The 25,952-nt window shown below is 46.3% G+C and overlaps 1 protein-coding gene across 2 annotated transcripts; it reads left to right on the forward strand.

Annotated features, from left to right (window-relative positions):
• Positions 1 to 1,414: 1,414 nt before the first annotated feature.
• On the forward strand, positions 1,415 to 25,171 carry LOC119466344 (uncharacterized). 2 transcript variants are annotated; one of them, XM_037726851.2, is made up of 3 exons: positions 1,415 to 1,599; positions 14,362 to 15,655; positions 22,518 to 25,171. In XM_037726851.2, exons 2-3 carry the CDS (start codon positions 14,747 to 14,749, stop codon positions 23,121 to 23,123), a joined length of 1,515 nt encoding a protein of 504 aa, XP_037582779.1. In that variant the 5' UTR covers positions 1,415 to 1,599; positions 14,362 to 14,746; the 3' UTR covers positions 23,124 to 25,171. The 2 variants fall into 2 exon arrangements, with proteins under 2 accessions (XP_037582779.1, XP_049513243.1); XM_049657286.1 differs by lacking the exon at positions 1,415 to 1,599 and adding an exon at positions 3,781 to 3,803.
• Positions 25,172 to 25,952: the final 781 nt, after the last annotated feature.

Consider the following 25,952-nt stretch of genomic DNA (forward strand, 5'->3'; position numbering starts at 1 on the left):
ACTATATTTGCAACTCATTAAAACTGGGTGCCCCATGTGGTACGTACTTCTTAAACGAACGCAACAGATCTGCACATATGCACGTGTATCTGCACGTGTATGTGAAACATGCTGTTCCTTTGTTTCATTATGGTCGTTATGATAGTGCACCGGCTAAGTGAACGCAGCCGTTCAGTTATATATATAAAGATGGTTTTGCCTGCTATGAATATTATTGCTGCGAATGAGAGTTTTATTTCCAGTATTCACTAATAAGTGTGTTTGTTACTGCAAACACGTGCGCTTCTTCCGGTCGGGAGTTCTCACTTTTTAAATTATTGCATTTATAATATTTGTAATTTTTTCCCTTACATATATATATATCGTAAATATACATGTCTATGTACCCTTTGATTTAATTACCTAGAAATACATTGGTCATTCTTGGCGCCACGCAGTTAATAAACCTGGTTTATTTCGCTCTGATATTGTTTTCTTCGATCATTGTCCCTGATCAATATCCACCAAGAAGGAGCGCGTGTAAAATGACACGATACCAATAATAAAATTTTCTTACGTAGCCTTCATGGTGCGGAGATACCAGTTACCTTTAGAGGACAGTGGTAAAAACAGCAGTTCACCTGGCTAAAACTACATTTGGCACCGGCGTAAAGAGTCATGGGCGCACCGAAGCAACTAAGCCAATAAAAAAATGTACTGCACAGAGGATCTGCGAGAAAAACTGGGCGTCCGCCAGCGTCCGCGTAGCGAACGCGCGCTCGCTAGCAGACGACGCGCTTGACAACGACAGCAAAATTGAAGACGTCGCGTTGTATAATCTATGCCTCAAGTATATATGTTTGGCAAAATGGTGTAAACATAAATTTACAGTTGAAATAAAGCGCTATTTTAAGAGCGTACTATGCACAATCGGCCTCGGCACCCGCAGCGAAAGTACGTTGAATATGCCGCGGAGCGCGTCTCCGCCCCAATCTAGTTCGCTCGCAGCGCCCTCGCACTATTTTTCCACACGCGGCGCCTCAGCGGCAGAGCGCCGTTCGGCCCACTCGACCATTGTCTAGTACACTCTAATACTTACTCTATGGAGGAAATAATGAAAGGCAGGCAGGTTAACCAGACGGACGTCCGGTTGGTTAGCCTTCACGGGAGAAACGATGCTTTCACTCTTAAATGAGTTTCTTTTTTTTTTCATTTTGTGAAGATAAGAAGATAAGAAAATAAAGAAGATAAGGGGAAGTCGTTTGGGATGGGTGCGAAAAGTTAAGCGTGCAAAGTGAATGGTTCCACATTCGCTTGCACGATAGACCTTATTGTTTAATCACTAGCTATGCTAGCGCCACGATGGAAGCCGTGGAAATCTTTAGAAAAAAGGCTGCGGCGTGAACTGATCTTCCTGGTTCCCAACTAGCTTTGAAATTGCTTTGTGCTTCGCTTGTGTGTTTATCAGCATTAGCACTCTTTATTCTATGTTTAGCACTCTTCTGCGTGCGTTGCGGAATGAAATAGTATTGAACTAATGTTCGTTATTCCAGGTTATACGGCTGAGCTGCGCCACAGCTATTTCAGCGGGCGCTCGTGGTTTTTCTGCACTGCTTTCAGGTGAGCGGTACTTCATGTTTCGCAATCTCTGCTCGTGCTGCTGCAAATCACATAGCGTGTTTGGCACGCGACGATAAGGCGTCTCGTATCAGCATTGAAATGAATGATGCGTCTCGTCATGTTGGTGTCACGTGTGTCGTACGGTTTTTCTGCGCGCAGCCGTTCGTGCTGTAGCAGCACGTCGCTCGGAGCTGTCGCTTGCGTATCTTTCAGTTGTTTCTTAATGCCACGTTAGTGGCCAGTCGGAATGAATGCAGTAGCCTACTTTATCCGTCGGAGTGACCAGGCGAAGGCTGAGGCATTGCTGTGCAAGGATGATCTGCTGTGCTGGAGTTCACAACTGGCGACGCAACACTTGTTTCCGTACAGCTGAGGGAATCCAATGGTGCTTAGTGCAGTCGCCGCGGAGAGCAGAACGGACAGGATCTTCGTAAGCGCACTCAGCTAATCAAAAACCTCGGCTCAGCTAATGAAAAATCTCGGTCCAAAAAGCAAGGCACTGCTGACTAATGCCATAGAGGAAGTGATTAGAATAAAGAAAATTCCCGTTGCATGGTGTGAAAGCAAGATGAATCTCATCTACAAAGGCAAAGGAGATAAGGATAAGACGAGCTCGTACAGGCCAGTTACAGTAACGTTGGTGATATATAGAATGGCAATGCAAGCCATAAAATTAGAACTGTCGAAGTGGGTGGAGAAAAACGTGATGTATTGGAGGAACTACAGAATGGGTTCAGGCCAGGCAGACGCTTAGAGGATAATATGCTTGTACTAACTCAGTGCATAGAGATTTCAGTAGCTCAGAAAAGACCTTTATCGATAGCATTTCTAGATAATGAAGGAGCTTATGACAACTTAGACAGGGAATTGTTATGGGATATTCTTCAGCACGAAGGCATAGATGAAGATTTCGTGGAGCTGTTGAGGCAGATATATAGAGACAACCAAGTACAAGTGGTATGGGAAGGTCAAAAAGGTAATGAAATGGTGGGAATTCACCAAGGATTGAAGCAAGGATGCCCTCTGTCACCATTGTTGTTCACGCTTTACGTGGGTATAGAAAGATGACTGGAAAACAGCAAATTAGAAAGCGAATTAGAAAGGGTATAGAAAGGCGACTGGAAAACAGTGAATTAGGTTTTGATTTATCCTACATGCGTAATAGACAAATGGTGCAACAGAAGGTCCCTGGACTGATGTACGCAGACGACATTGTGCTACTAGCGGACAACAAAAAAGAATTACAGATACTTGCGAATATCTGTGGGAATGCAGCGACAAATCTAGGCCTCAAGTTTAGCACAGAGAAATCAGGAATTGTGATCTTTAATGAAGGGACGAATAACCTTGTGGTGTCAATTCAACAGCAAGTAATACCCATAGTGAAGCAATATAAGTACCTCGGCGTACACATAAACGAAGGAAAGAATTACTCAAGCAACCACCAAGATAATCTGAAAATAAAGGGGAAGCGGGATGCAGCAATAATGAAACACAGAGCACTGTGGGGCCACAATAAGTATGAGGTGGTGCGTGAAATCTGGAAAGGAGTAATGGTGCCAGCGCTAACATTTGTAAATGCCATTCTATGCTTAAAATCGGATATCTTGTCGGGTTTGGAAGTTAACCAAAGATCAGTAGGCCGGTTGGCTTTGGGAGCCCACGGTAATACCACAATTGAGGCAGTGCAGGGTGACATGGGTTGGGCCTCTTTTGAAGTCAGAGAAGCACAGAGCAAAATTAGTTTTGAAGAAAGGCTCGGGAACATGCATGAAAATAAATGGGCGGCTAAAGTGCACAAGTATATCTACATGAAAAGCATGGACACAGAATGGAGGAAGAGGTCAAGGAAGTTGGCAACCAAGTACAGGATAATCGAAACTGTAAATAGACAACCAGGGGGGGGGGGGGGGGAGTCATCAGAAAGAGAGAGAAATAGAGACCGTGAATTGGATGCAAAGAATGGAAACAAAAAGGAAAATGGAGATTTACAAGAATGAGAAGAAAGAAATTAGAAGGGAAAATCTGTACGATAACACAAAGTGCCTTGCTATTTGAGGCTCGAGCTGGTTGCCTAAGGACCAAAACATACCGGACCAAATATTCGGAACTAGATGAGGCATGTGTCTGCTGCAGTAAAGATCCAGAGACCACTCGGCACATCCTAATGGAATGCGACGGGATCCACCCAGCGAGAACCGTAGGTAACGCGCAACTCCCAGAAGCGCTTGGGTTTAAAGTGGAAGGAAACATCAACAGATCAGCCGTAGAGATAAGCAAGAGATGATTAGAGTACTGGTAGAAAATAAGCAGGGAAAAGATGGATATGACTTGATCTCTTAAAATCATAGGTAGCAGTACAAGGTAAATTTTTGAAAAAAAAAAATGAGAGGTATACAAAAATGGGATAAAGCACATGTATAGCATACCTGATTAAATGGCTAGGTGACTATTTGTCGCCGCCCCATTTCAAAGGGGATGGAAAAAAATCATCATCATCAACCTACCTCGCAACCTACTAAATAGTAGGTTGGAAGCGGCAGGGCTATCAGATATTGTTCATTTTTTTTCCTTCGTGTGTATTTCATTTTTTAGCACAGTCAGAACGTCTTTTCCTGACACGTGTTTCAACATGTGCGCATGGTCAAGGATATTAGCCATTAGTGTTCAGCATGCGTGTGTTGCTATTGCGTGTATTGCTATATTGCTCTTGTAGGACAGTCGGAGCATGACCACGTGTCCGAACACTTGCAAACGTGTGTCATGAATTAAGTTTCCTCGACATTTTGTGCAGATACTTTGTGACTAATTACAGATAAATAAATTCTGGCACTTTAAGGTTTTAGGTTCTGTGCGTATCAGCCTTTTGTAGGTACGTGCTTCGGAAGGTTCAGTGATAGCGTTTGAGAAAGTCAAGTGCAATATATAGCAAAAAGGGCGAGAAAGCGTGCAGCGAGCGGGGGGTCCCTCAAGGTAGACGAGGGGACCGATGAGAAGAGCATGGAAACTGAGCCAATCGACACACCCTGTGATGTCGATCCTAGGCTAAAGAAAATGGAGGATGTCCAGATTGAGCTTGTGAATCGAATCGCAGAGCTGAGAAGTGAACTCAATATGGAATGTGATGCATGGAAAGCAGTGGAAAAAAGACTCCAAGCAGCCGAGGAAAAATTTAACAGGGCCGCCATTACGAACGAAAATGGTAGTGACGACGAAACACCAGCTCCCGGTGAGACAGGACCGGAAGTGCCAACAAAGCGCATAGAATGCGTGGAACATGCTGGAAAGAGGGTCACCTATCTTGACGCTGCTGCAAAGGGAAAGCAGGAATGCAGGGATCAATGCCCTGTGTCCAATCAGAATCACGTGGACAAGGACAAAGGAAAGCAGAGTGAGACCTCGTCAGGAGGGGAGAGTAAAAATGTCATAATCACTGGTGACTCAAATCTGTCTAGGTGCTCAGCGGCAGTTGTGGAGCGGGTGAAAGGCGACAAAAGAGTAGTAGTAGGCACGTTTTCAGGATGGTCATTGGCCAATGTCATGGAGCGAGCTAGAGAAAAGCTCGTGGAGAATGCTCAGGTACGCAACCTTGTAATAGCGGACGGCCTAAATGAAGTGCTGAACAGGCAAGGGGCGGGAATAGCCCAGCGTTTGGCGAAGGGTCTAGACAACTTACGCGAAGTGTCTCCATGGGTGCACATTGTGGTATGCACTGTGCCAGAGGTACCTGTATGTGACATTAACGTACAAAGAGCAGTTGCGGCCACTAATGAGGCGATTTGGCAAGTGAGCCGAGAGAAAGGTTTCGAGTTGTGGAAGTCAACAGGGAAGTCAGATGGTATGGGGGATTATAAAGAGATGGAATCCACTTCGATCACAGGCTTGGACGTGAAGTGGGCTGGTGACTCGCTGGTCGTGCAATTGCTTTTTTGGGGGGCCTGCGGGCGCTAAGGAGACCAGGGTAACATACAGCACAGGTAGCAACAGAAAAACGAGAAAGAGCTCGATGTGCAATAGGTTATATAAACATGCAGGGTGGCAGAACAAAAGAAAAGTGGTTAGAGATTGGTAGGAGCAGTTAAATAGAGAACAAACACGTGTGTACGCATTCACATAAATGCACCTTAGAGACTTAGGAGAACCACCAATGATTGAGAATTATGTTTGGGAAGGGTGCAACCGAACCAAATTGGAAAGAAAAGAAGGGGGAGTCGGAATGCTCATACATCAGGGGGCCAAGTGGGAAAGAGTAAATTCAAAGTGTCAAGAGCTTCTTTGGCTATCAGGCAGTCATTGGAAAGAAAACTCGTCTGGGAGTGACGTATTTATGGACAGGGAAAAATTGCAAAGAAAAGAATCCCGAGTTAGTAAAATGCCTCACTGCGGATATTGTTTTGGGAAGGAGATCCTGCTGGGTGACATGAATGCCCACATACAGGATCTAGACGGTTATACCGACAATGGGAGGTTAATGCTAGATCTCTGTGAGCAACATGCCCTCGTTATTGTGAATACAGGGCCAAAATGTGATGACCAAATCACATGGAAAGCGGAAATAGACAATTGGCCATCGATTACTATCTGATGACAGAAGGATTTTGAAAGAAATGGTCATTGACAAGGAAAAGGATAGCAGCATAGGGAGTGACCATAAATGCATCATTTTGAAAATGGGATATGTAGTTGAGAAAGAGATCAAGGAACGAAGAATGACCAATCCAAATTTCAACGATGAACAAATAGCAAATGTAGCCACAAGAGTTGAGAAAGAACTTGATTAATGACCAAGCAAGGAGTGGGAACATAGTGAGCTTGTAAGTGTAATGACGAAAGAAATGAGGAAAGAGAAGCAAAATACTTGTTGGAAAGGAAAAAGGAAGCCGAAAAGCTGGTGGAACAGGGAGATACGGGAGGCGATCGACGAACGAAAGAAAGCATCACGAGAACACAGGCAGACAAAAAACGCACAGTTGCTGCGGGATGAATAGACAGAAAATAGGAAATATACCGTGGGAAAAAAAAACCATGGTTCAAATATTAGTTCAAGCAAAGATTAAAGGTGAAAGTGAACGTTAGTTGTCAGAAATACGTGAGAAAAAGAAGGCCGCACCTAGAATATTTTGGAACCACATTAACGTATTAGGCAGGAAGTTGGGAACAGTACAGCAACATATCCTTGGCATAGATGGAAATAAACTGGAAGGGGACGCGGCATTAAAAACATTCGAAAAATAACAGCCAAATCATTTCAGAGCAATGACGAGGTGGTTTCTGAGAAAAAAAAAGAATGAACGAGAACCTACGGGAAAAGGAGTTGGTGCTGACTAATTTGAACTGGAAGAAAGCTGAAGAGAAAATTCCTAAACGCACAGCCACAGGTTTAGACGAGGTTCCCGTTAGACTGACGTTAGGCTAGGACCAAAAAGTAAGGAAGCTCTGTTGAAAGCAGTAGAAAAATGCTTACAACATAGGCGAATACCAGACAGTTGGAGACAAAGTAGAATGAATCTAATTTATAAAGGTAAGGGGGAAAAATAAAATTCACTCTTATAGACCACTGACCATTACATCGGTAGTATACAGGTTAGCAGTGCAGGTGATTAAATTGAGGCTGCAAGCATGGGCAGAGAATAATGGCATATTGGGCGTGTTGTAAAGTGATGTCAGTCACAGTCAAACTACCTTGCAAGCACTGGCGGCGCGTGCGATTTCTTCTGCTATCGTTTCTCTTGCCTTCCCTTCCCCCTTTCATTTTCGTATATATACGCTCCCAGAGTGAAGCAATAAACGTTCATGTTCCAACCTTCCAACTGAGTGCTGTCGTATTCGGCGCACACGCCGCGTGTGTCATAACTATGTAAAAATGGCGACGAGGCCAGATAGAACCTCGAAGTGAAGGATGAAGTAAGCCAGGGCAGTCAAGTTGGAAACAAGGGAAACAACGACCGCGAGTATACCGACCATGGCTCATCACCAACTGCCAGAGTATGACGACCAGTGTGACTGGAAGGCCTACATCACGAAGGCAGAAGCTTATTTCGAGGCAACTGGCGTCAGTGACTCGGGAAAGAAGAGGGCGTTGCTGGTAGCTGCATTAAGTACGCGTACCGTGCAAGTGCTCTCTGGACAAGTTTCACCGAGGAAGCCTAAGTTGCGTACGAGGAAGCAGTCAAAGTTTTGGATGACTACTTCGACCCCAAGTTTCATGAGATAACGGAGAGCTTCCGGTTCTTCAATCGCTTCCAGTTGTAAGGTGAGCCCATTCAACAGTTAATCGTTGAAATTCGCCGAATTGCGGATGGCTGTAATTTCGGTGACATGCTAGATCGAATGCTTCGTGACAGGATCGTTTGTGGAGTCAGGTCAAACGCTTTGCAGAAGCGGCTACTAGCAAAAACGGAGTAGAGTAAATGTTGAGGGAGGCCGAAGCAATTGCCATATAGGCAGAAGCAGCTGAAAAGGATACAAAGCAGATGTCTGCCGACCTTGGTTCCCGTGCTCAAGGTCCATGCATGCCAAGCGTATGCTCATGAATCGGAGTTAGAATGTGGGCATGGCGGAAGCAAGAAACACAACAGCCATGCTTGCAGCTGTGCGAAAGCGAGGTGTTACCGCTGTGGTGGGTACGGCCATCTGGCCAAGGTGTGCCAAAGCGACGTGCGGAAAGGACGCTTAAAGGCACGTTCACAATGCAGGCAAGGAGAAGCTTTCACAGTAACAGCGGATGTCAAAAGGGAAAATGTAGACGATGACGAAGCGCACATTTGGGCATTAACTGTGCCATCGAAAGGTCAGCTGTCACCTCCTATTTGTCGTACTTTCACATGGTGTGGCATTGATGTACCCATGATTGTGGACACCGGTTCACCCGTCTGTGTTGTGCCTAGAGAGCTGTTTGAGAAAAACCATGAACAGTGGCCGCCATTAACACCCGCATACATCAAACTGTCCTGTTATCTTGGAGAGCTGCCAGTATTGGGGAAATTGAGCATGCCGGTGATCCACAGCGACAAGGAGGTCAAGAGTTCTTTGATAGTCCTGAACTGTTCAGGTCCGAGCCTCTACGGACGAGATTTGATTGCCAAGTTCAGCGATGCAGGATCCTCGGTACTCAACTGCTCTTCGGATATCAAATTCGATCCCGGTTAGATACATGTTTTCCTCCTGTACACGCAGGGCCAGCCAACGAAGCAGACGATTGGCAACTGTCATTACCTGAAGCTGCCGTGTATGCCCGCAACTTCGGAACGGGTGAGAAATGGACGCCAGGAATTGTACAGTCCAAAATAGGTAATTGGATGGTTGCCATACGAACGCCGGCCGGATCAGTACGATGACATGTTGACCAGGTGCGGAAGCTGGAAAATTTGACGCCATCGCTTGGTACAGATCAAGAAGTAGCAAATCGAGCATCAAGAACAGGTACTCCTAGTGACTACCCACAATCGCTGAGACCGTCAGCTGAACAAGGGGGCATACCAGAACCAGAGCATGAAATCCAACCGGAACTCGCAGCGAGCAACGCTGCCACGGATGAACCCGACAGCCCCCGCGGCGCTCTACACGTCAAAGAAAACCAGTACAGCGACTCCAGTATTAAGAGAGGAGAGATGTTGTAAAGTGACGTCAGTCACAATCAAACTGCCTCGCAAGCGCTGGCGGCACGCGTGCGGTTTCTTCTGCTATCGTTTCCCTTGCCCTCCCTTCCCCCTTTCATTTTCGTATATATACGCTCCCAGATGGAAGCAATAAACGTTCATGTTCCAACCTTCCAACTGAGTGCTGTCGTATTCGGCACACACGCCATGTGTGTCGTAACTATGTAATAGGGCGAACTTCAGAATGGTTTCAGAATCGATAGGCAGCTGGATGATAACTTAGTTGTCCTTACTCAGTGTATTGAAATATCCAGAGAAGAAAGGAGACCGCTATATGTGACGTTTCTAGACATCACCGGAGCGTATGACAACAAAGATCACAGCATTTTGTGGAATATTCTGGAAGGAGGACGTATAGGCAACGACTGTATACAACTATTGAGGGAGATTTACCGAAAAAATACTGTTTGCATTGAATGGGACGGGATGACGAGCGAGGATAAAGCTGATATCAACAAGGGACTGAGACAGGGTTGCACTTTATCCTCGCTGCTGTTTATGATGTACGTGGTAAGGATGGAAAGAGTGCTAGAAGGAATCAATATCGGATTTGACCTCTCATACAAACAAGCCGGCACAATAGTTGAGCAGCAGCTTCCAGGTTTATTTTATGCGGACAACATTGTGTTGCTTGCTAACAAGCAAAGTGATATGCAACATCTGGCTGATATCTCTGGGGAAGAATGTGAGAAGTTAGGATTGAAAATTAGCCTAAAAAATCAGGTTTTATGGTATTCAATGAAAACGGTGAACAGACAGTGTTGATACAGGGCCAGGAAATACCTCGGGTAAGAGAATACAAATACTTAGGTATATGGATAAATGAAGGCGGTAGATATCTAGAGACACAGGAAAAAATAATAGCAAAAGGGAAGAGAAATGCGGCCATAATGAAACACAGAGGGCTATGGGGATACAAAAGGTACGAGGTGCTCTGGTGTATGTAGAAAAGTGTAATGGTTCCAGGGCTTAAATTTGGAAATGCGGTTGTTTGCTTGAAGTCGGTGGTACATTCAGGACTTGATGGCAGCCAAAGCTCAGTGGGACGCCTCGCGTTGGATGCCCTTGGTAACTAATGAAGCTAATGAAATTTTGAAGTAAGGGAGGCTGAGAGTAAAATTTATTTTGAAGAACGACTGAGGAAAATGGAAGAAAGTAGATGGGGTGCAAGAGGTGTTCAGGTATTTGTACAGGCAAAACATTGACTCGCAGTGAAGGAAAAGAACTAGGAAGCTTACCAGCAAATATGCGACTGGTATAGCCTGCAACGCAGCAACAAAGAATGTCAAACGCAAAGTCAGGGAGGCTGAGACAAGGTGATGGGTGGCGGCAATGGAAAAGAAACCTGCTATGACTAACTACCTCAAAGGAAAAAACGAAATCAGGAAACAAACAATTTATGATAACTCAAAGGGAAGCTCCTTACTTTTCAAAGTGAGATCAGCATGCCTTAGAACGCGTAGTTGTAATGCGAGGTCACCACGGCGATGCATGTGCTTACTGTGGTAAAGCTAGAGAAATGGCGGAACATGTTTTATTAGAATGTGAAGAAAGCTACCCAGCTCCAAGTCTAGGCTCCTCTGACCTCCTTGAAGTCCTTGGGTTCAGGGATAGCAGGGGCAAAGTAAACGTGTCCACTATAGAGTTTAGTAAGAGGTGGTTGGAGGTGGCAGAAAAGTAGGGAGACCACAAACAATGGAGACATACAGAAACAGAGTTCCCAGTATTGGTTCAAAAAGGTTGATGCTTGGAATTCTTTGTATTTTTGTGTTTCTCAAAAATAAATGTAGGACCTTAGGCAAAATAACAAGAGCTTGGTGGTGCAACCCACTGCCCTGTTTCAAAGGGGACGCTCATAGCATCCGTCCATCCATTCATTGTTGGTCCAGCTTGCTTTACGCCTGCATGTTCTTGACAATGCGAGAGATTGCGCATGTGTTTCGTTCCTTCTATATTCTTTAGGTATGATTTTGAAACCACGTATGACTGCTAACTAGTGTTAGCATGCAACTTAACCGGTTCTAACATTTGTTATGAGTACAGTACACAAGCGAAAAAATATTTCAGAAAGTTAATTTAGCCGTTTGGTGCGCAGGTGCAGTTCCTTGGGTAGAACTATACATGTACTATTATGGTACAGTGTACAGACACCTCCACATACCCACAGCCTATATAGGTTATGACCACCTATATAGGCAGATGGTATCTGTAGGTTCCGCCTGTGTAAAACTTGCATGCACTTAATAATTAGTTCAGGGTGGTACCCGCTCATAACTGCTACATCTAGGATGCAGCTCCCATTAAAGTGCGCGCTGAATGCTCATCTCTGCGTTATTCGTTTACACGCTTTGCGTTTCTGCAAAAAAGAAAACAAAAAAAAACACTCTCGGTGAGCGCTAGTCATGGCCGTTTATCTGCCGCTGTTGCAGCCGAGGAGCAAGATAAAGGAGGCCGCTTACTTGCTTATCTTGTGATACATTTGGTGCGCTGGACTTGTATCCCGACCTGTCCTGACCACAAACCGCACCCGGTTTCTTCTCGCCCTTTGTAGCGTGCTCTCTCCCCTACCTTTCTTTCTTCGTTAGCTGTTTGGAATAGTTAGGGGCCAGTGTGCACGCTACCCTAAGGACGATTAGCAAGAATATAGAATTAGCACGCGAAAACGAACGGTGCCCTTCAGACGGATCGGACTCTGTGCTGATATCGCGAAACCCAGCGGTGATTGTGCGAAGCGTGTCGTTGAGCTGTGTCCCCTCCTCATAACTAGCTGTGCCTGGGAAAGGCGCGGTGCATAGGCCATTGCTATATGCTGTAGTTCACAACCGCAGCAATTTGGGCCTGTTGGTATACCACGGTAAATGATATTCAATAGCACAAAGACGTGGCAGACGTGTCTTTCGCTGTTTTCTTCCCGCGCTATTCAAAATGTTTTACTATATGCTATAGGCCGTTGTATCGGCACAGTGTATCCGCGCTGTGAGGCTGTTGCTGCGGTGTACCTAGTAGTGCTAGGAAGAAATAAATACAAAAAAGAAGAAAAGCACAAAAAAGCTCCTCAAAGGAGCAGAGTGGAAATTCTATTTCTCGTGTTTGCAGGAGCCAGGCTAACGAGAGCCCGGAATATATTCACTGCTTTATTTCCCACTGTTACTACATGATAAGCCAGAGGGATTACCTATTGATGGCACACATTTGCTTCAAAACCTTGAAAACAGTGTTTGGTGAGACTGATCGGCAGATGTATCCTACAGTGGTAAATGTCGCATAGCGGTGCTGCCTATTTCTGACAACAGATTGCGCAGCTGCCCTGGGAATCCATGGAACATGAGGAATCTGGAAAAAACTACAACTGAAGCGGTATCTGAAGACGGGGGGCATCTTTCGAGGTTAAGGAAGCACGAAGCAGAAGAGATTGGGATATTTCAGGACAGCGAATGGGCAGCAAGAGGGTTTAAATGTTTGTGTAGAAAGGTTGTGGGTTACCAGTGGTGGACAAAAAGTAGAAAACTGGATGACATAAAAAAAACTTAAAAAAGAACACTCAGACACCTTAAACTTCTAAACAGGCGTAGCGCAATAAGTGGTTAGAGAAGATGGGAAATATGGCAGTGGAAGACTAGAAAATACAGAACAAAAATATAAGGAAGGAAGTGTTCTACGATAACTCGAAGGACCGGGCACTTTTTTGTTTAGGCAAGGGCAGCTAGGGACACCTCTCTAAGAACGCCAAGTTTTAAAAGGAGTTTTGCCCAAGAAGATGAGCAGTGTGTAGCATGGAAGAAAATGAGTGGAGAGGAGTGCACATATATTTTAATTTCAGAACATACATCTAAATGTTGATATAAATGGAGCATGTCCACGAAGCTCTACAGTATGGAGGTGGTGATAAGCATTGGCGCAGTGAACATAAGCATGGTACATTTGGAATATTGTTAGCACAGAAATAGAGAAGAACGAGAGTGATGTTAAATAAAAATTGTCGATGGCCTCGGGATAGTTTCATTGTGCGCCTATTATAGACATCAAGGATCGAGTTGTAATTAAGATATATTAGCGGCAATAAAGTTGTATATGAACTTGGATAATACGCTGGACTGTGGCGGCACATGCAACCGCCCTGCTTCAAAGGGGAATTCACTCAACATCATAATGCTCACATCAAAGAACTCGCAGTGGACTCACACTGGAGAAAAACAGCCTAGAGATTAACCAGTAAATACTAAGTAAATAGGGTGGAGAAGGCAGTGAAAAGAGTGGTAAGTGTAATGTCAGAGACGCAGAAGCACTACATTGGATAGGAGGAAGGGAGCAGAAGCCAGTTATGGAACAATACAAGAAAGCAAAAAAAAAAAAACCTGGGAGGGAAGAGTTTTATGATAATTACTGCTCTAGCTAGATGGGGGTGTCTGAGAATGTGTAGTTATAGAACTTTTTCTGATCACTCATGCATAGCGCATGGTAATGGTGCAGCAACCGTTGATAATACTCTTAGAATATCAGAATACTCACCCAGTGAATATATGCAGAAGCTTGCACTTGACCGAGGTGCTAGGTTTTCAAGAGACTAAGGGAAACATGAATGAAACTAGCTGTGGAGACTAGTAACGACATATTGAAGATTGTTGGCGCAAGGGAAGGGATAGCATGGAATGAATAACATTTTACTTTGAATAATGTTGCTTAGAGTATAAATATACACTAACATTTAAATGTGCCAGAAAGTTTGAAAGAGCGCAAGCTTGGTGGGGATGTGCTACTGGCTTGTCTTAGAGGTAATGCTCATAGTATACATATACTCATCTCGTCCGTCCAACCATAGAAGTCCCACGTACTTGATTTTGCTTGCTTTGAATAGAATTGTTTATTTGTGTGCCCCGAAACAGCACACAATAAGCCTTCTAATTTGGTGCACAATGAAGAAAAGATACAATATAGATAATGAACAATATAAATAAACATATAAGAATATTTCAGTAGTACTTTTAACGACGGAGATATCATTTATGAAGATATTGACTGTGCCCCAGTAGTACCTTACTGGTCAAAATATGGTGAATTTGTCGCTTATTTATTGTGTCAACGTTCTTTTAATATTTTTTCGCAGGCTGGGCTACTAACCCTTGCAAACACCTCAATGCGTGCCCGGCTGAAGCAAGAGTGTCCCTGGCAATCTAACTCACCGTCTGCATAAGGACAGTGCTGGAAAAGCACCTTGTATCATATTATCTAGCTTTAGCTTCAGAAGCATAAAGCTGCAGCTGTCTACAGTTTACTACCGTACCTGCTGCAAGCTGCAAGGACAACGTGGTAATATCTTGCACTTGCCGAACATGGCTGAACGGTAGCTCAAGAGATCGGGAATTGGAGGAGTCCGGGATTGGTACTGGAATGGCGCCCCTAGCGGCTAGAAGAGGCGCACGACGGTAGTGACGAGCATGCGAGCTTTAGGCCCAGGATAAATCAAGGTTGAACAATCGAAAACCACAACTATGCACTGCTTTGTGCCTGGATGCAATACCGGCTGCGCCAAGACAAAAAAGAAGTTTCCAGTCTTCAGGCCGCCCGCCGACCCTGATTTGTTTCGCCAGTGGGAGCGGAACATAGGGAGAACGGACAGGGCGCTCAATCGAAGGGTCGGAGTTTGCGCGCTGCACTTCGAGAAGCACCTGATATACGACAGGTATTACAGCGAACATGCCGGGAACGTGCTGCTCAATGAGAGGAAAGTCGCAAGGCTCCGGAAAGGCGCCGTGCCGACAATTTTCGAAGGACAGGAGGTCGGTGCTTCGGGCGTACCAGAGAGCTCACCAGAGACGGTCGCGCAGCAGCCGCCAGATGCCGGGGTGCCTCCGCGTGGTTCAAGCCCAAGTCTGGATGCCTCGAACTACTCGGCCGAGATGGATGCCTCACTCGAAACGATGCCTTGCCCAAATACTGACGTTGACGGCCAAAACGGTGAGCTCGACCAGCGCATCACCGTTAAAAGTGAGGAAGAGGACAGCTCCAACGCGAGCATGACTATGAACATGGAGCTCCGTATCGATGATAAGGTTGCCGCTCCTAGTGTTCACCCGGACTTTCGCGTCAAAGTGGAGAACGAAGAGTACTGCTTGGGTGTGCAGAGTCCAGAGGAAGTTGTTTGCAACGAGGACCAAGACCACGTGGTGAAACAGCTCGGTGAAGTTGAATCTAATGATGTGGGCGTTGGCTGTGGTGTTGAAGTGAAAAGAGAAGAGTGCCCCGACCAGCAGTGTCCGCTTCAGGTGCCTACGATAGTGTGCGTAGGCAAACATTTCTACCCACCGCAGGCACCCCGCATTGTGCCGCGGACCCTTGTGGAACACCTCGTGTACCACCCTGAGGTGGTGAAGCTCCCGCTCACGTGGAACTACCACAAGGTATGGAACGCAATGCTATATCATTTCATATATCCATCACTCTTATGAGTGACCGCGGCCCCTCGATCAAAATGCACATGGTGCGGCCTGTTGCATGCGCCGGAATCGGTGGTAACATCGCCTCCGAAACTCCGTAGATTTTTCGGACTGAGTACAAATTGAATAACAGAGACTGTTGGATTCACATTAAAGCTTCCCCATAACCGCACACCTCTCCTCTTGCTGGACTCCATAGTTTTGGTTGTATGAAATGTGGGTCACTTTATTTCGTAACATTTTATGTTTGTGTGTTTCAGCATATAACTATGTGCATCGTGGGTACCTCATTTTAGCTATTTTATTATTGTGTTCCTAGATATTGGGGACCCTCAATTGCCACTTGTGTTACGTCTGTGCTTAGTGGCCGATTCTTTACCTCTGTTCATTAATTCATGCTTTATATTATATGCTCCAATGCATTCGCTTTACTCTTACCAGGCCTGTGCAGCATTGCAGAATTATCCAAACGGCTGACGCATACTATTAAATGGTGCCGACAATAGGATCTCATGAATTCTTCAGACATCGGTGATCCTTTTAAATAATTCTGGACTCAATAGTTTATTGTGCTGTATGTTGCAGCATGTGTAAGAGAGTATTTTTTCTCCCCAAGTATATATAGTGTGGTGGAGTGTGCTCTTCGGTCCTACGACCTCTGGCCGTCCGGTCTGCCTCCTGGAGCTTCGTTCAGGTCGCCGCTTGCGCCCACCGTCAGCTAGCATGCCGCAGGACGTGCAGCCTGGCACCCCTATTGCCACCATTCCGACATCGCAAGTGCCTCCTTCCTTTATCATCAACAGCGCCCAGCGTGACCCCCATCTCTTCGCTGGTCTTCGCGGAGAGGATGTCGAAGACTGGCTGGACGATTATGAGCGAGTCAGTTCCGCCAATCACTGGGATGATGTTAATAAACTATGCCATGTCTCCTTCTATCTGTCTGGCGTGGCAAAGACGTGGTTCTTTAACCACGAGCCCGAATTGACCGACTGGACTCTCTTCAAGCTCCAGCTTCGTGAAGTGTTTGGCACACCGGCTGTTCGGTCCACTCTCGCCAAGAAAAGCCTCGATGCTCGCAAACAACACCTGGGCGAGTCGTACACCTCCTACATCGAGGACGTCCTTGCACTATGCCGACATGATCGCCGCTTATATTCAACCAGACCACAAAAACTGGGATGTTCTTTTACCATTCGTCACTTTCGCCTATAACACGGCCGTGCAGCGCACAACTGGCTACTCGCCATTTTACCTCGTTTATGGACGCTTCCCTACTTTCTTTCTGGACGTTTCATTCTTCAACTCCAAGGCTAATACATCTCTATCATCGTGCGAAGAGTACATTTCCCGACTCGACCACTGTCGCCAGCTTGCTCGCCTGAACACAGAGGCCAGCCAACAAGACCGGAAAAATATTTACGACGAATGCCATCGCGTTGTATCTTTTCGACCTGGTGACGAGGTCCTGCTCCTGACTCCTGTTCGCACCCCTGGTCTATGCGAAAAATTACATACATAATTACGTACATAGTCCTCGGACAGACTTCGCCTGTCAACTATCGCGTTACTCCTCTTGACGCCCCCACAGACCGCCGTTGCCGCAATACCGAGGTTGTCCACGTCTCCCGCATGAAGCCCTTCACGCGGCATGCCTCGACACCTTGACGGCTGGCCAGGATGGCCGCTTTCACGTCGGGGGGAAATTAGTGTGGGCGTTTATTACGCACATCTTCCTCATCTGTATGTTATCATCATCATCCTCGCACTTTTACCTATCCTCCTCTTCGCCTGTATATGTGTTCATCATCATCGCCTGTGTGCTGCGCTGGTTCGCTGACGAGCTCCCGGGCCTAATAAACATCGTTCCAACCGAGACGTCACAATATCTGTGGAGAGCTGTCTGACCTGAAAAGACCGAATGGTATTACAAGCTCATAAGGGGGCTATAACGGTCACCTTATCATAACTGAAGACTAGTACATACATGGCATGTGTTTGACAAAACCTGACATGCGACCTCGCAGATCAACGATGCCCGTTAGCTGTGTGGCCCTACAAAACAAAATCACCACTAACATGGCGTGGCCTGAATACCAGCTCGTTGGTGCATACCCTTCATTCAGTGTAATGCCCTTTCAAGAGAAAATTGCTTGCCTGCTTCTTTCTATGTTGTGTTTATATACTTTTACATTGGTACTACCAGGGTCCTTCAATGCTTTCTTCTGGTCATGAAACTCCCGCCGAAATTTCATATAGGGACAAAAGGTGCCACCAGAGGCGCTGCCGTGAGTAGAAGGGCACCGATCTGCCGCGCTTGGAAGGGCAGTCACGCGTTCGCGTGGATGTTTGCCATGAAAAACACCTAGCCCACATTTTTATTTCACTGTGTCCGCTAACTGAACACAGCAGCGCTTACTATTGACCAAATAAGATAGCATGCGAGTTGTTTATTACCTCAAGTAATTAATTGTTATTAATGGTTCACCCAAGGCTGCACGTCAAGTGTTGCAATTTCGCTTGTGCTCGTACATATACCTACGTTTCTTGATTCCGGTGTAGGTGATTAAAATCGTGCTTAAATTATATAGAGCGCCATGACTAAGCCTAGCTGACCCACAGATTAACGTTGCTTGCGAAGACGTTATGGTGTGCCCTACTGCGCGCTGGCGGTCCGCAGTGCTTATTCTCCTGTTAATTGCCTGTTTATTCTGGGGCATGGCGAAGCTGCCAATGGGAATTTCGCGCGCAGAACAAGCACGTCTCAATAAAGTCATCTTGGCGCTAATTGCAGAAGTAGTTGTGAACTGCGCATGCTAGATATAGGCAATATGTGTGGTTTCTAAGCGAAAGTTCTTGCATTTACAGCATACAAATTTAAACATGATCAGTTGAAACCTGCGCGAGTGTATTTTTTTTTTTTTCATCCATTCACATTTAATGTCGCAGTGACCATCAGTTCAAGGTTGGCGTTTCACTTAGTCACCCGAAAACACCACCCGAGTCCTTTTATAAAAATACCAGCGCAGATTGAAACCAGCTCGGAGCTTCCATCGTCATTAAGTCATTCAAGACTACATTTCCCGATCAAACTGAATAACTATATTATTTTTTGCATGTTTCGCTTGTTTGTCTTTATACCCAGTTTTCTTAATCCAACTAGAGCCTAATTCTTTTGTATTATTTTTTCTGCCTAACAGAAAACAAGTTTGCGCAGGTCTTGTGGATAGCATTTTGACTTGTGCTAACCACGCTACCCCTTGCAGGACAATGTCTACTCAGTAAAAGGGCGGAGTGGAGGGCATGATATACGATTATTAGGGAGTAATTACTAGCAAGCGTCAAGAATGCAAAAGTGCCACAAGCACTGGTGCACATATGGTTGCAATTAAGATTGCGCTTGATAGACTGGCAGAAAAGTTGGTGGATAGAGGGAATGAGACAAGACACCTGGAAAAATAATATGTCACTGCTTTCCTCTCTCCTGTGGCTGGACAGGATGAACGAGCACCAGCACGAAATAGTCTGTTCCTTTCGCGTGTAAGAAAATGCAAACGGCACTTAATAAAAAAAAAGTGCGCAACTTCAGCCGTAGTACTGACAAAATGTGTTGCGCAGCCAACACTGGCCGAGGAAGTACAGTCGTCCAGCAGGATGTCTTGAACAATGTTCATGTAGACATTGGCACAGGCTATATTGTCCACGGTGCACACTTCAAGGTGCTCGTCCACAATTTGCAGAAGGGAAAGCAGCTGGTCTGATGGCACTTGCAAAAATCCCCTAATCTTTATTTCGGTCAGTGCACTTGGCTTTCGGGAGCTGCTCCTCAGTGTTTGGAGGCAGTCCTTGCAGCTTATTTTAGCAAACTTTCTTGCAATCTAGCCACCAAGGTAGCCAAAATGCAGTCCTTCGTTGACTCCGGATGATTGATATCTTGCATGCACTCAGCCGGCTCCAGAAGTATATCGTCCAAAAGAACAGCCAGGGTATTAATCTGAAACACAAATATCTTGCTCTATCATTCAGTGAATGACATGAGTGAGACATTTTAAACACCAGAAAGCATAATATATCTTCACTGCACATAAAACAAGTCGTGTATGCCCATTAGCATCAAATGGTTAGATAATCATTATCACATTTCTATACAGTGCACAGCTACTCTGCAAGTTGTTTTGGTTTGTGTTATTAAAAAGTTTACCTGGTTAGCAGTAGGTTCTTTATGCTGAAAGAGATCTTGCATTTTTAAGAGTAGGCGGCGTGGCTTATCTTCATTTTAGTCAGCGCTATTACTTTTTCGTTTGGATCACTAAGCAAAAAGTAAGCACGTTCATTGCAAATGACGCACTTCAAGTAAACCTCTAAAACACAGACACTGTCGCGGTTTATAAAAAAAAAAACGTGAGGAATTGGGGCTTACCGCACTGAATTCGTGGACTTCATGTTTGCCTTCATGATGCACTGATCTATAAATGAGCTTCTCGCGGCCCGATAGCTTCTGAATGGTTTCCTGCATGCCACGTTATTCATTTGCCTGCGCCTCCGCTTTTGCGAGCTTCCGCTGCCATGAATGAAGTTGTTACTTCACACTGCGAAGTTGGGCCTTCACCCTTTGCAGCCCTGGGGCAAAGCAAACGGCGTGCTCTGTTAGGCACTCTGCATCAGCACCGCCAAGGCGATTCACAGTTCGTACTTCATCTGCAGAGAGTGTCCAAGAACGAATTTCGTAATGACAGTGATGCCAGTTTGCCTGCGTAGTGAGCAAGTAGCATACTCCAAAGGCGTGTACCAGACTTACCGTGAATTTCTTCTTCGGCTGCATTGGTAATGTCTGCAGGTGCTACGGCCGCAACTTCGGCTTCAGCGCAGTTTGAAGATACCGCTCGCCGCCTTTTTGCAGATGGGCGCCGTGTCGGTGCATGCGAACGTTCTTTGGGCTTAGACAAGTACACAGGTACGCCTTGCAAAATCCTCGGAATGGCGTCTTCTACCAGTTTGGGTCGATCGCGTGGCAGTGACACAACGTTTCCATTCACTGTACACACGTCCGCACGAATAATGTCTCCGGCATCAAAATGTTTCTGCACACGCGAAAGTACTTCGATTCAAACGAGAACCAGGCAGTCTCTTGTCGCGGCATTGCTCACTTCCACCTGTCGCGTAGTTCCGGGTTGGCTGGTAAACAGAATGAGACTTTTTCGTCGACGCCCTTGTATCCGGAGCGGCAGCCTGGCGCACAGCAAGTGTTAGGCATCGCTGCTATTGTGAATTGCGAAGTGTCGATGTCACTACATGGAGAGACACATTCAGACCGAAACAAAAAAACAACCACACACAACAACACGCCGCGCCGACTCTCCGCTTTCCGGCGGCAGCGGCCGTCTTCCCCGTCGCCCTTCTAGCGACGCCAGCGCCGCGGCGCCGCAACTGCGGGCGCTATATGAAGCTCTGCCATAGCGTTACGCGGGAGTTTCATGACCAGAAGAAAAGTATTGAAGGACCCTGGTACTACTATTGAGAATAATGAGAATTTCTTGCAGTTTCGCCGCGGTAGCTATCTACAGACGTATCACGCTTGCTAAGATTTCCGTTAGGACTCTCCGCGGTGGCTTAGCAGCTTAGTGTTGCACTGCTAAGCATGGGGTTGCGGGATCAAATCCTGGCCGCTGCATTTCAATGGGGAAGAAATGCAAGATTGCCTGGGTGTCTCGGGCATTGGGGGCACGTTAAAGAATCCCTGGTGGTCAAAATTGATCTGGAGTCCCCCACTACGGCATGCTTCATTATCAAATTGCCGCACTACTGGCCACTCGAGGCACTTTGCATGTATTCGCGGGCTTCTTTCACGCTCTGAAAAACACTTTTCGGACCTCCAAGAGACGGCAATTACCCTGGTTCTGTCCAGTTACATGGCATTTGCATATTTTGAAATCTTGGCTCGTGATAGTTGGGACAACCTGTATAGAAATACGTACGGCATACAGGCTATGCCAAACAAATTACCCAGGTTGTTGAATTTCCTAGAGCCTCGATAAGCATCTAGACACTCTTACATTCATACAACTGCAAGACTATTTTATACTGTGCTATAGATCATCTGATTTTCGAAAAACTTCCTTCAAAATTTTCTGTATAGAAAATTGCACCGTCGGTCTGTTTGGCGTGATGTTTAATTTCTTCTCTTGTAATTCATATGCTGTATAATATATGTAGTGATTCAAGCCATTCATTTGCATCCGTGTTTATGCAGAGTGACCTGTTAATGTATATTTGTGTTAGAACCTGCATAATTTGTCAATGCTTTTTTTCTTGTAATAACCTATGAAGTTGCCAACGTGGGGGATCTGCGGTTAGTCAAGCTGTCCTAATGATAGCGTCACTGCTGTACTACATAAACCGGTGCCAGTAATGATAATGTTATTAAGGCCTTACATGGCTGATGGGTCGAAAAATCCGACGTCTGGCATTATGGCACCAAAATTCATGGTGCCACTAAGAAAGGTCGTGGGTTTGAGTACCTTAATTATCTCTACCTTAATTAAGGTAGAGTGCATTAAGGCATTCGAACCCACGATCATTGATGGGAGTTGAACCTACGACCTTTGTGGTTACTTAGGACGAAGTTAATTATGCCACAGTTATTTGAGGTAGAGTTAATTAAGGCACTCGGACCCACGACCTTTGGTGGGAGGAAACAAGTAATAGGAAGTAACAACGCATTCGAATGAGCATGTCAGGCAATTTAACGAATGTCTCGAGAGCGTGCCGGCTTTCGCCTACATCCTCTTTAGCATGTGCTATAATGTGACTGTCAACTCTTTGGTTGCAGGTGAGGGCGCCTCGAGGGAACCGCGTCGTCTACTGCACCCTCGCCGTTGCGAGCGACGGAATGACTCCCGTCATCAGCAAGTTCGTCAACATCACGGACAGCAGCAGGGGCGAGCCGTTAGAGGCGTTTGTGTCGAACCGAAGCGTGAACGGCGTGCTGGGCGACGCCGCGAAGCCGATGACCGTCGAGGAAGTCGAGCACATGATCGAGGCGATTGACCGGCTTCCCATGTGCTGCGGCGGACCGCCGAGGGACAAGTACCCGGACGTCGACCCGGTGCGGGCTCGCGTCGACGCCCTGGGCGTATGGAGGCACGCCGACTGCGAGGTGTATGGCACATCGCTGTGCTGCCACTGCGCGCGGCTCAGCAGCACCCTGCGGGTGCATGCGTCGAGGCAGCGCAAGAGGAAAGCCTCAGCCAAGCTTCGCATCTCCCTCGAGTCCCTGCCGCCAGGGCAGCGCTCTAAAGTGGAGCTGCTCCGGAAGCGCAGCAGGTGCCTGTATAAGAAGCTGAGGCGTCTCACGGGTGGCGGCAAGGAACTCTGGGGTGACGACGGCTCGGGTGACAGCGAAAATGGAATCGAATACCCCGAGGCGCTTTCGTAATCGGGGCTGTCATCTAGGATTAACACAGCAAGTTGGGCGAGTCGGTAACTGAACATGTTCTTAGGAGTGGACATGCAGCACGACCCGGATGAAGGACAGAGGAAGTACATTGCACTCGTATTGTGTACTTCCTTTGTCCTTCGTCTGGGTCGCGCTGCCCACCCCTAAGAACATGTTCTGTCATCTAGGCTTGTCGACGGCATACGTCATCGCGAGGGACTTTAATGTAGCGCCACTATAAAGTATGCTATCGCGCTTATCATGAGCTGAAACACGAGTGCCCTTGGCCCGAGCAGCTTCGAAACCTAGAGGCGGCACTGACGTACGAAACATTTGTGAACCAAATACTATACGGTAACTGCAATGGCATTCATTTCTTCAATGATTTGTGTGTCGCCGCCGCCGTGCAAACACAGAGCCCCTTGGATCCTGTGTTGTAGCTGATATTGTGTGCAACTTCTATATGGAGACAAAGGAAGAACAATGGACACACAGCGCCTATTTCCAACACAAATTAATTTCCTCCGTGAAATCACGGCACTTGTAGATTCCACACTTTACGTCACAGGTAAGTCTGTGACATAAAGCGCTGAATGTATAAGTGCCGTTATTTCCCGGAAATAAGTCGTTGAAAGTTAGCGCAGTGTGTGTGTGTGTTGTTCTTACTCTGCGTCTATGTTCGCTCCACACTAATAGCTTTAATGCTTTTGTAGCATTCACAGTGACCTTTAAAGCGCGATACACAAGGGCATATTAAAAACCATCCGATCTGTTGTATGAATACAGTCGGAGCAACAATTAATGGCGTGAAACGAGGCTGCAACAAGCTTACAACAAAAAGGTGTTGTTCTGGGCCGTTTGCTTTTTGGGTACAATCATTTTCGCAAGGCTTCGGGTGACTACATAGTGCAGGACGCGTTGTTGCCTTTGGGCGCCATTGCGCAACTTAATTAAGGCAGTGTGCCTAGCACAACGCCAAGAATGCCTGTAGGGGTCGATGGATTCAGTGGTAGTCACGTTAAATCTCGCGAAAGTGATTATATCTCCGAAAAGAAAAGACCATACAGAGAGACTCGGGTTTTAAACAAGAACCAAAGAAGTTTTCAAAGCAGCCACGCTTCCGAAGCGATTGCTCCCGATCGGGGTTGAAATTGACCGGTGTGACCGAGGGTATAACTAATTGAAAAGCAAGATGCCAGCCTAAATCATTAGCATATCTCTGCTGTGCGCAAGTTAGCAAGACATTTCGGTTTCTTCCAAATGCGTTGTACAACGTGCATTTCTAACAGAATTGAGTTGTAATTTTAGGCAAAAAGTTTCAGTGAAATGCCTGTTTTTTTCTTTTTGTACTGCGTTAAACGTAGGTGTGCTGCCAATGCATGATGTTCAACAATATCATCAGCGCCTGTGATGATTATGGACATTCGTCACTTCTTGGTGTGTCTTAACACGAGAAAAGATGCACAAGAAACACTAGTAGACAAAAAAAATGTTTTTCTTTCAAACACGATAGGCAAGGAAAGGAAATGAAAAGAAAACAAAATATCACAGAGAAGTTTCACGCGCACACTGATGTACGCGACGCTCAGTCCTACACCACCGTTTGGCGCGTCAAGAGTTCCAAAAAAATCATCTCACGGTTTGGGTCGTGACGACTCGCTTGTCGTTGCCGCGGTATGGTTGCCGAGGCGAGCCGAGGCAGAGGTGGCACGGTTGCTGCTGCTGGAACCATCGCTGGCACACGGCTCCGCTACCGTGTGTGGTGCATGACTACGTTGAGGACACCGCTGTGATGTCCGGCTGCAACTCACGAGGACCGCGACCCAGGGTCGACCCACGCGGGCAGCTCCTCGGTAGGCCTCGACCAAGAACGGCCCTCAGCAACTGCGCCCTGGCAGGAGCTGCTCAGCAGGCCTCGTCCTTGGTCCCGGAACAGGCCTCCGCATCTGGCCCGGGTAGGCACGCCTTGGTCACTCGGCCGCAGCAGGAACAACGGCCCGAGCTCTTCTTCCCGAGCGTTGCACCCGATCTGCTGCCACCATGGCTTCGCCGCTCGAGCTCCTCCGCACGTTCTCCACGTAGCACTTCTTTTCTTTTTTTCGTTGTGTTCCTTTTTCCTTCCAGCTCCCGTGCCACCTGCCCTCAGCTCGCCTTCTTCACTTCGGTATGCACTTCTATTGAGTCCACAAGTCGCGACGTACACGTAAAACAAAGGTATAATAAACGAATATTGTGTCCTTTTCCCACAGCCCCCATTGTGATGCCGAAGGCTCAGGAAATGAACGAACAAGTAAATAAATAAACAAACAAAATTCATTTGGTCACCCTGGCAGGTACTAAAGCACGGGTCGAAGCTCGTAACGCAGTGTTGTTCTTTCATGCATGCAGTATGTCGTTCGTGTGCGAGAGCCAGACCTAATTATACAAAATCTGTCTAATCGTTAATTCAAAAAAGAAGAGCGGAGCCTGCCGCCACTGTTCGCTTAGGTGCTTGACACAGTGTGCCCGTCAATATTGCTCATCTGGAGGGCAGTTTCTAGTGCAGTATGATTGTGAGGACTTGTTTAAGTGCAACAGACTGATCCCAGTTTTCTCCGCCATATCCGTTTGTAGGAAATTGGTCTCCAGGGTAACTCTTTGCACCTGTGTTATGTTCTCAATTTTGTTTTATAGTGTTGACCTGTTTTGCTTAATAAAATTTTGAGCTAAAAGGTGTCTGAAAGGCCGCGTTTTGAAGAAAGAATGAAGGTTGCGTATGTAACGACTGGCCGTTTAGCTGCAAGCTTCTTTTGCTGGCAGCGCAACATTGTTGTTAAATGCTGCGCAACA

This window comes from Dermacentor silvarum, chromosome 10 (genome assembly GCF_013339745.2).
Source record: "Dermacentor silvarum isolate Dsil-2018 chromosome 10, BIME_Dsil_1.4, whole genome shotgun sequence".
Lineage (NCBI taxonomy): Eukaryota > Metazoa > Arthropoda > Arachnida > Ixodida > Ixodidae > Dermacentor > Dermacentor silvarum.

What these genes read in the sequence shown, in the direction of transcription:
- LOC119466344 (XM_037726851.2), top strand. Translation starts at nt 14,747, where the DNA reads ATGCACTGCTTTGTGCCTGGATGCAATACCGGCTGCGCCAAGACAAAA. An exon ending in TCACGTGGAACTACCACAAG is followed by an intron (nt 15,656 to 22,517) that starts GTATGGAACGCA and finishes CTTTGGTTGCAG; the next exon opens with GTGAGGGCGCCTCGAGGGAA.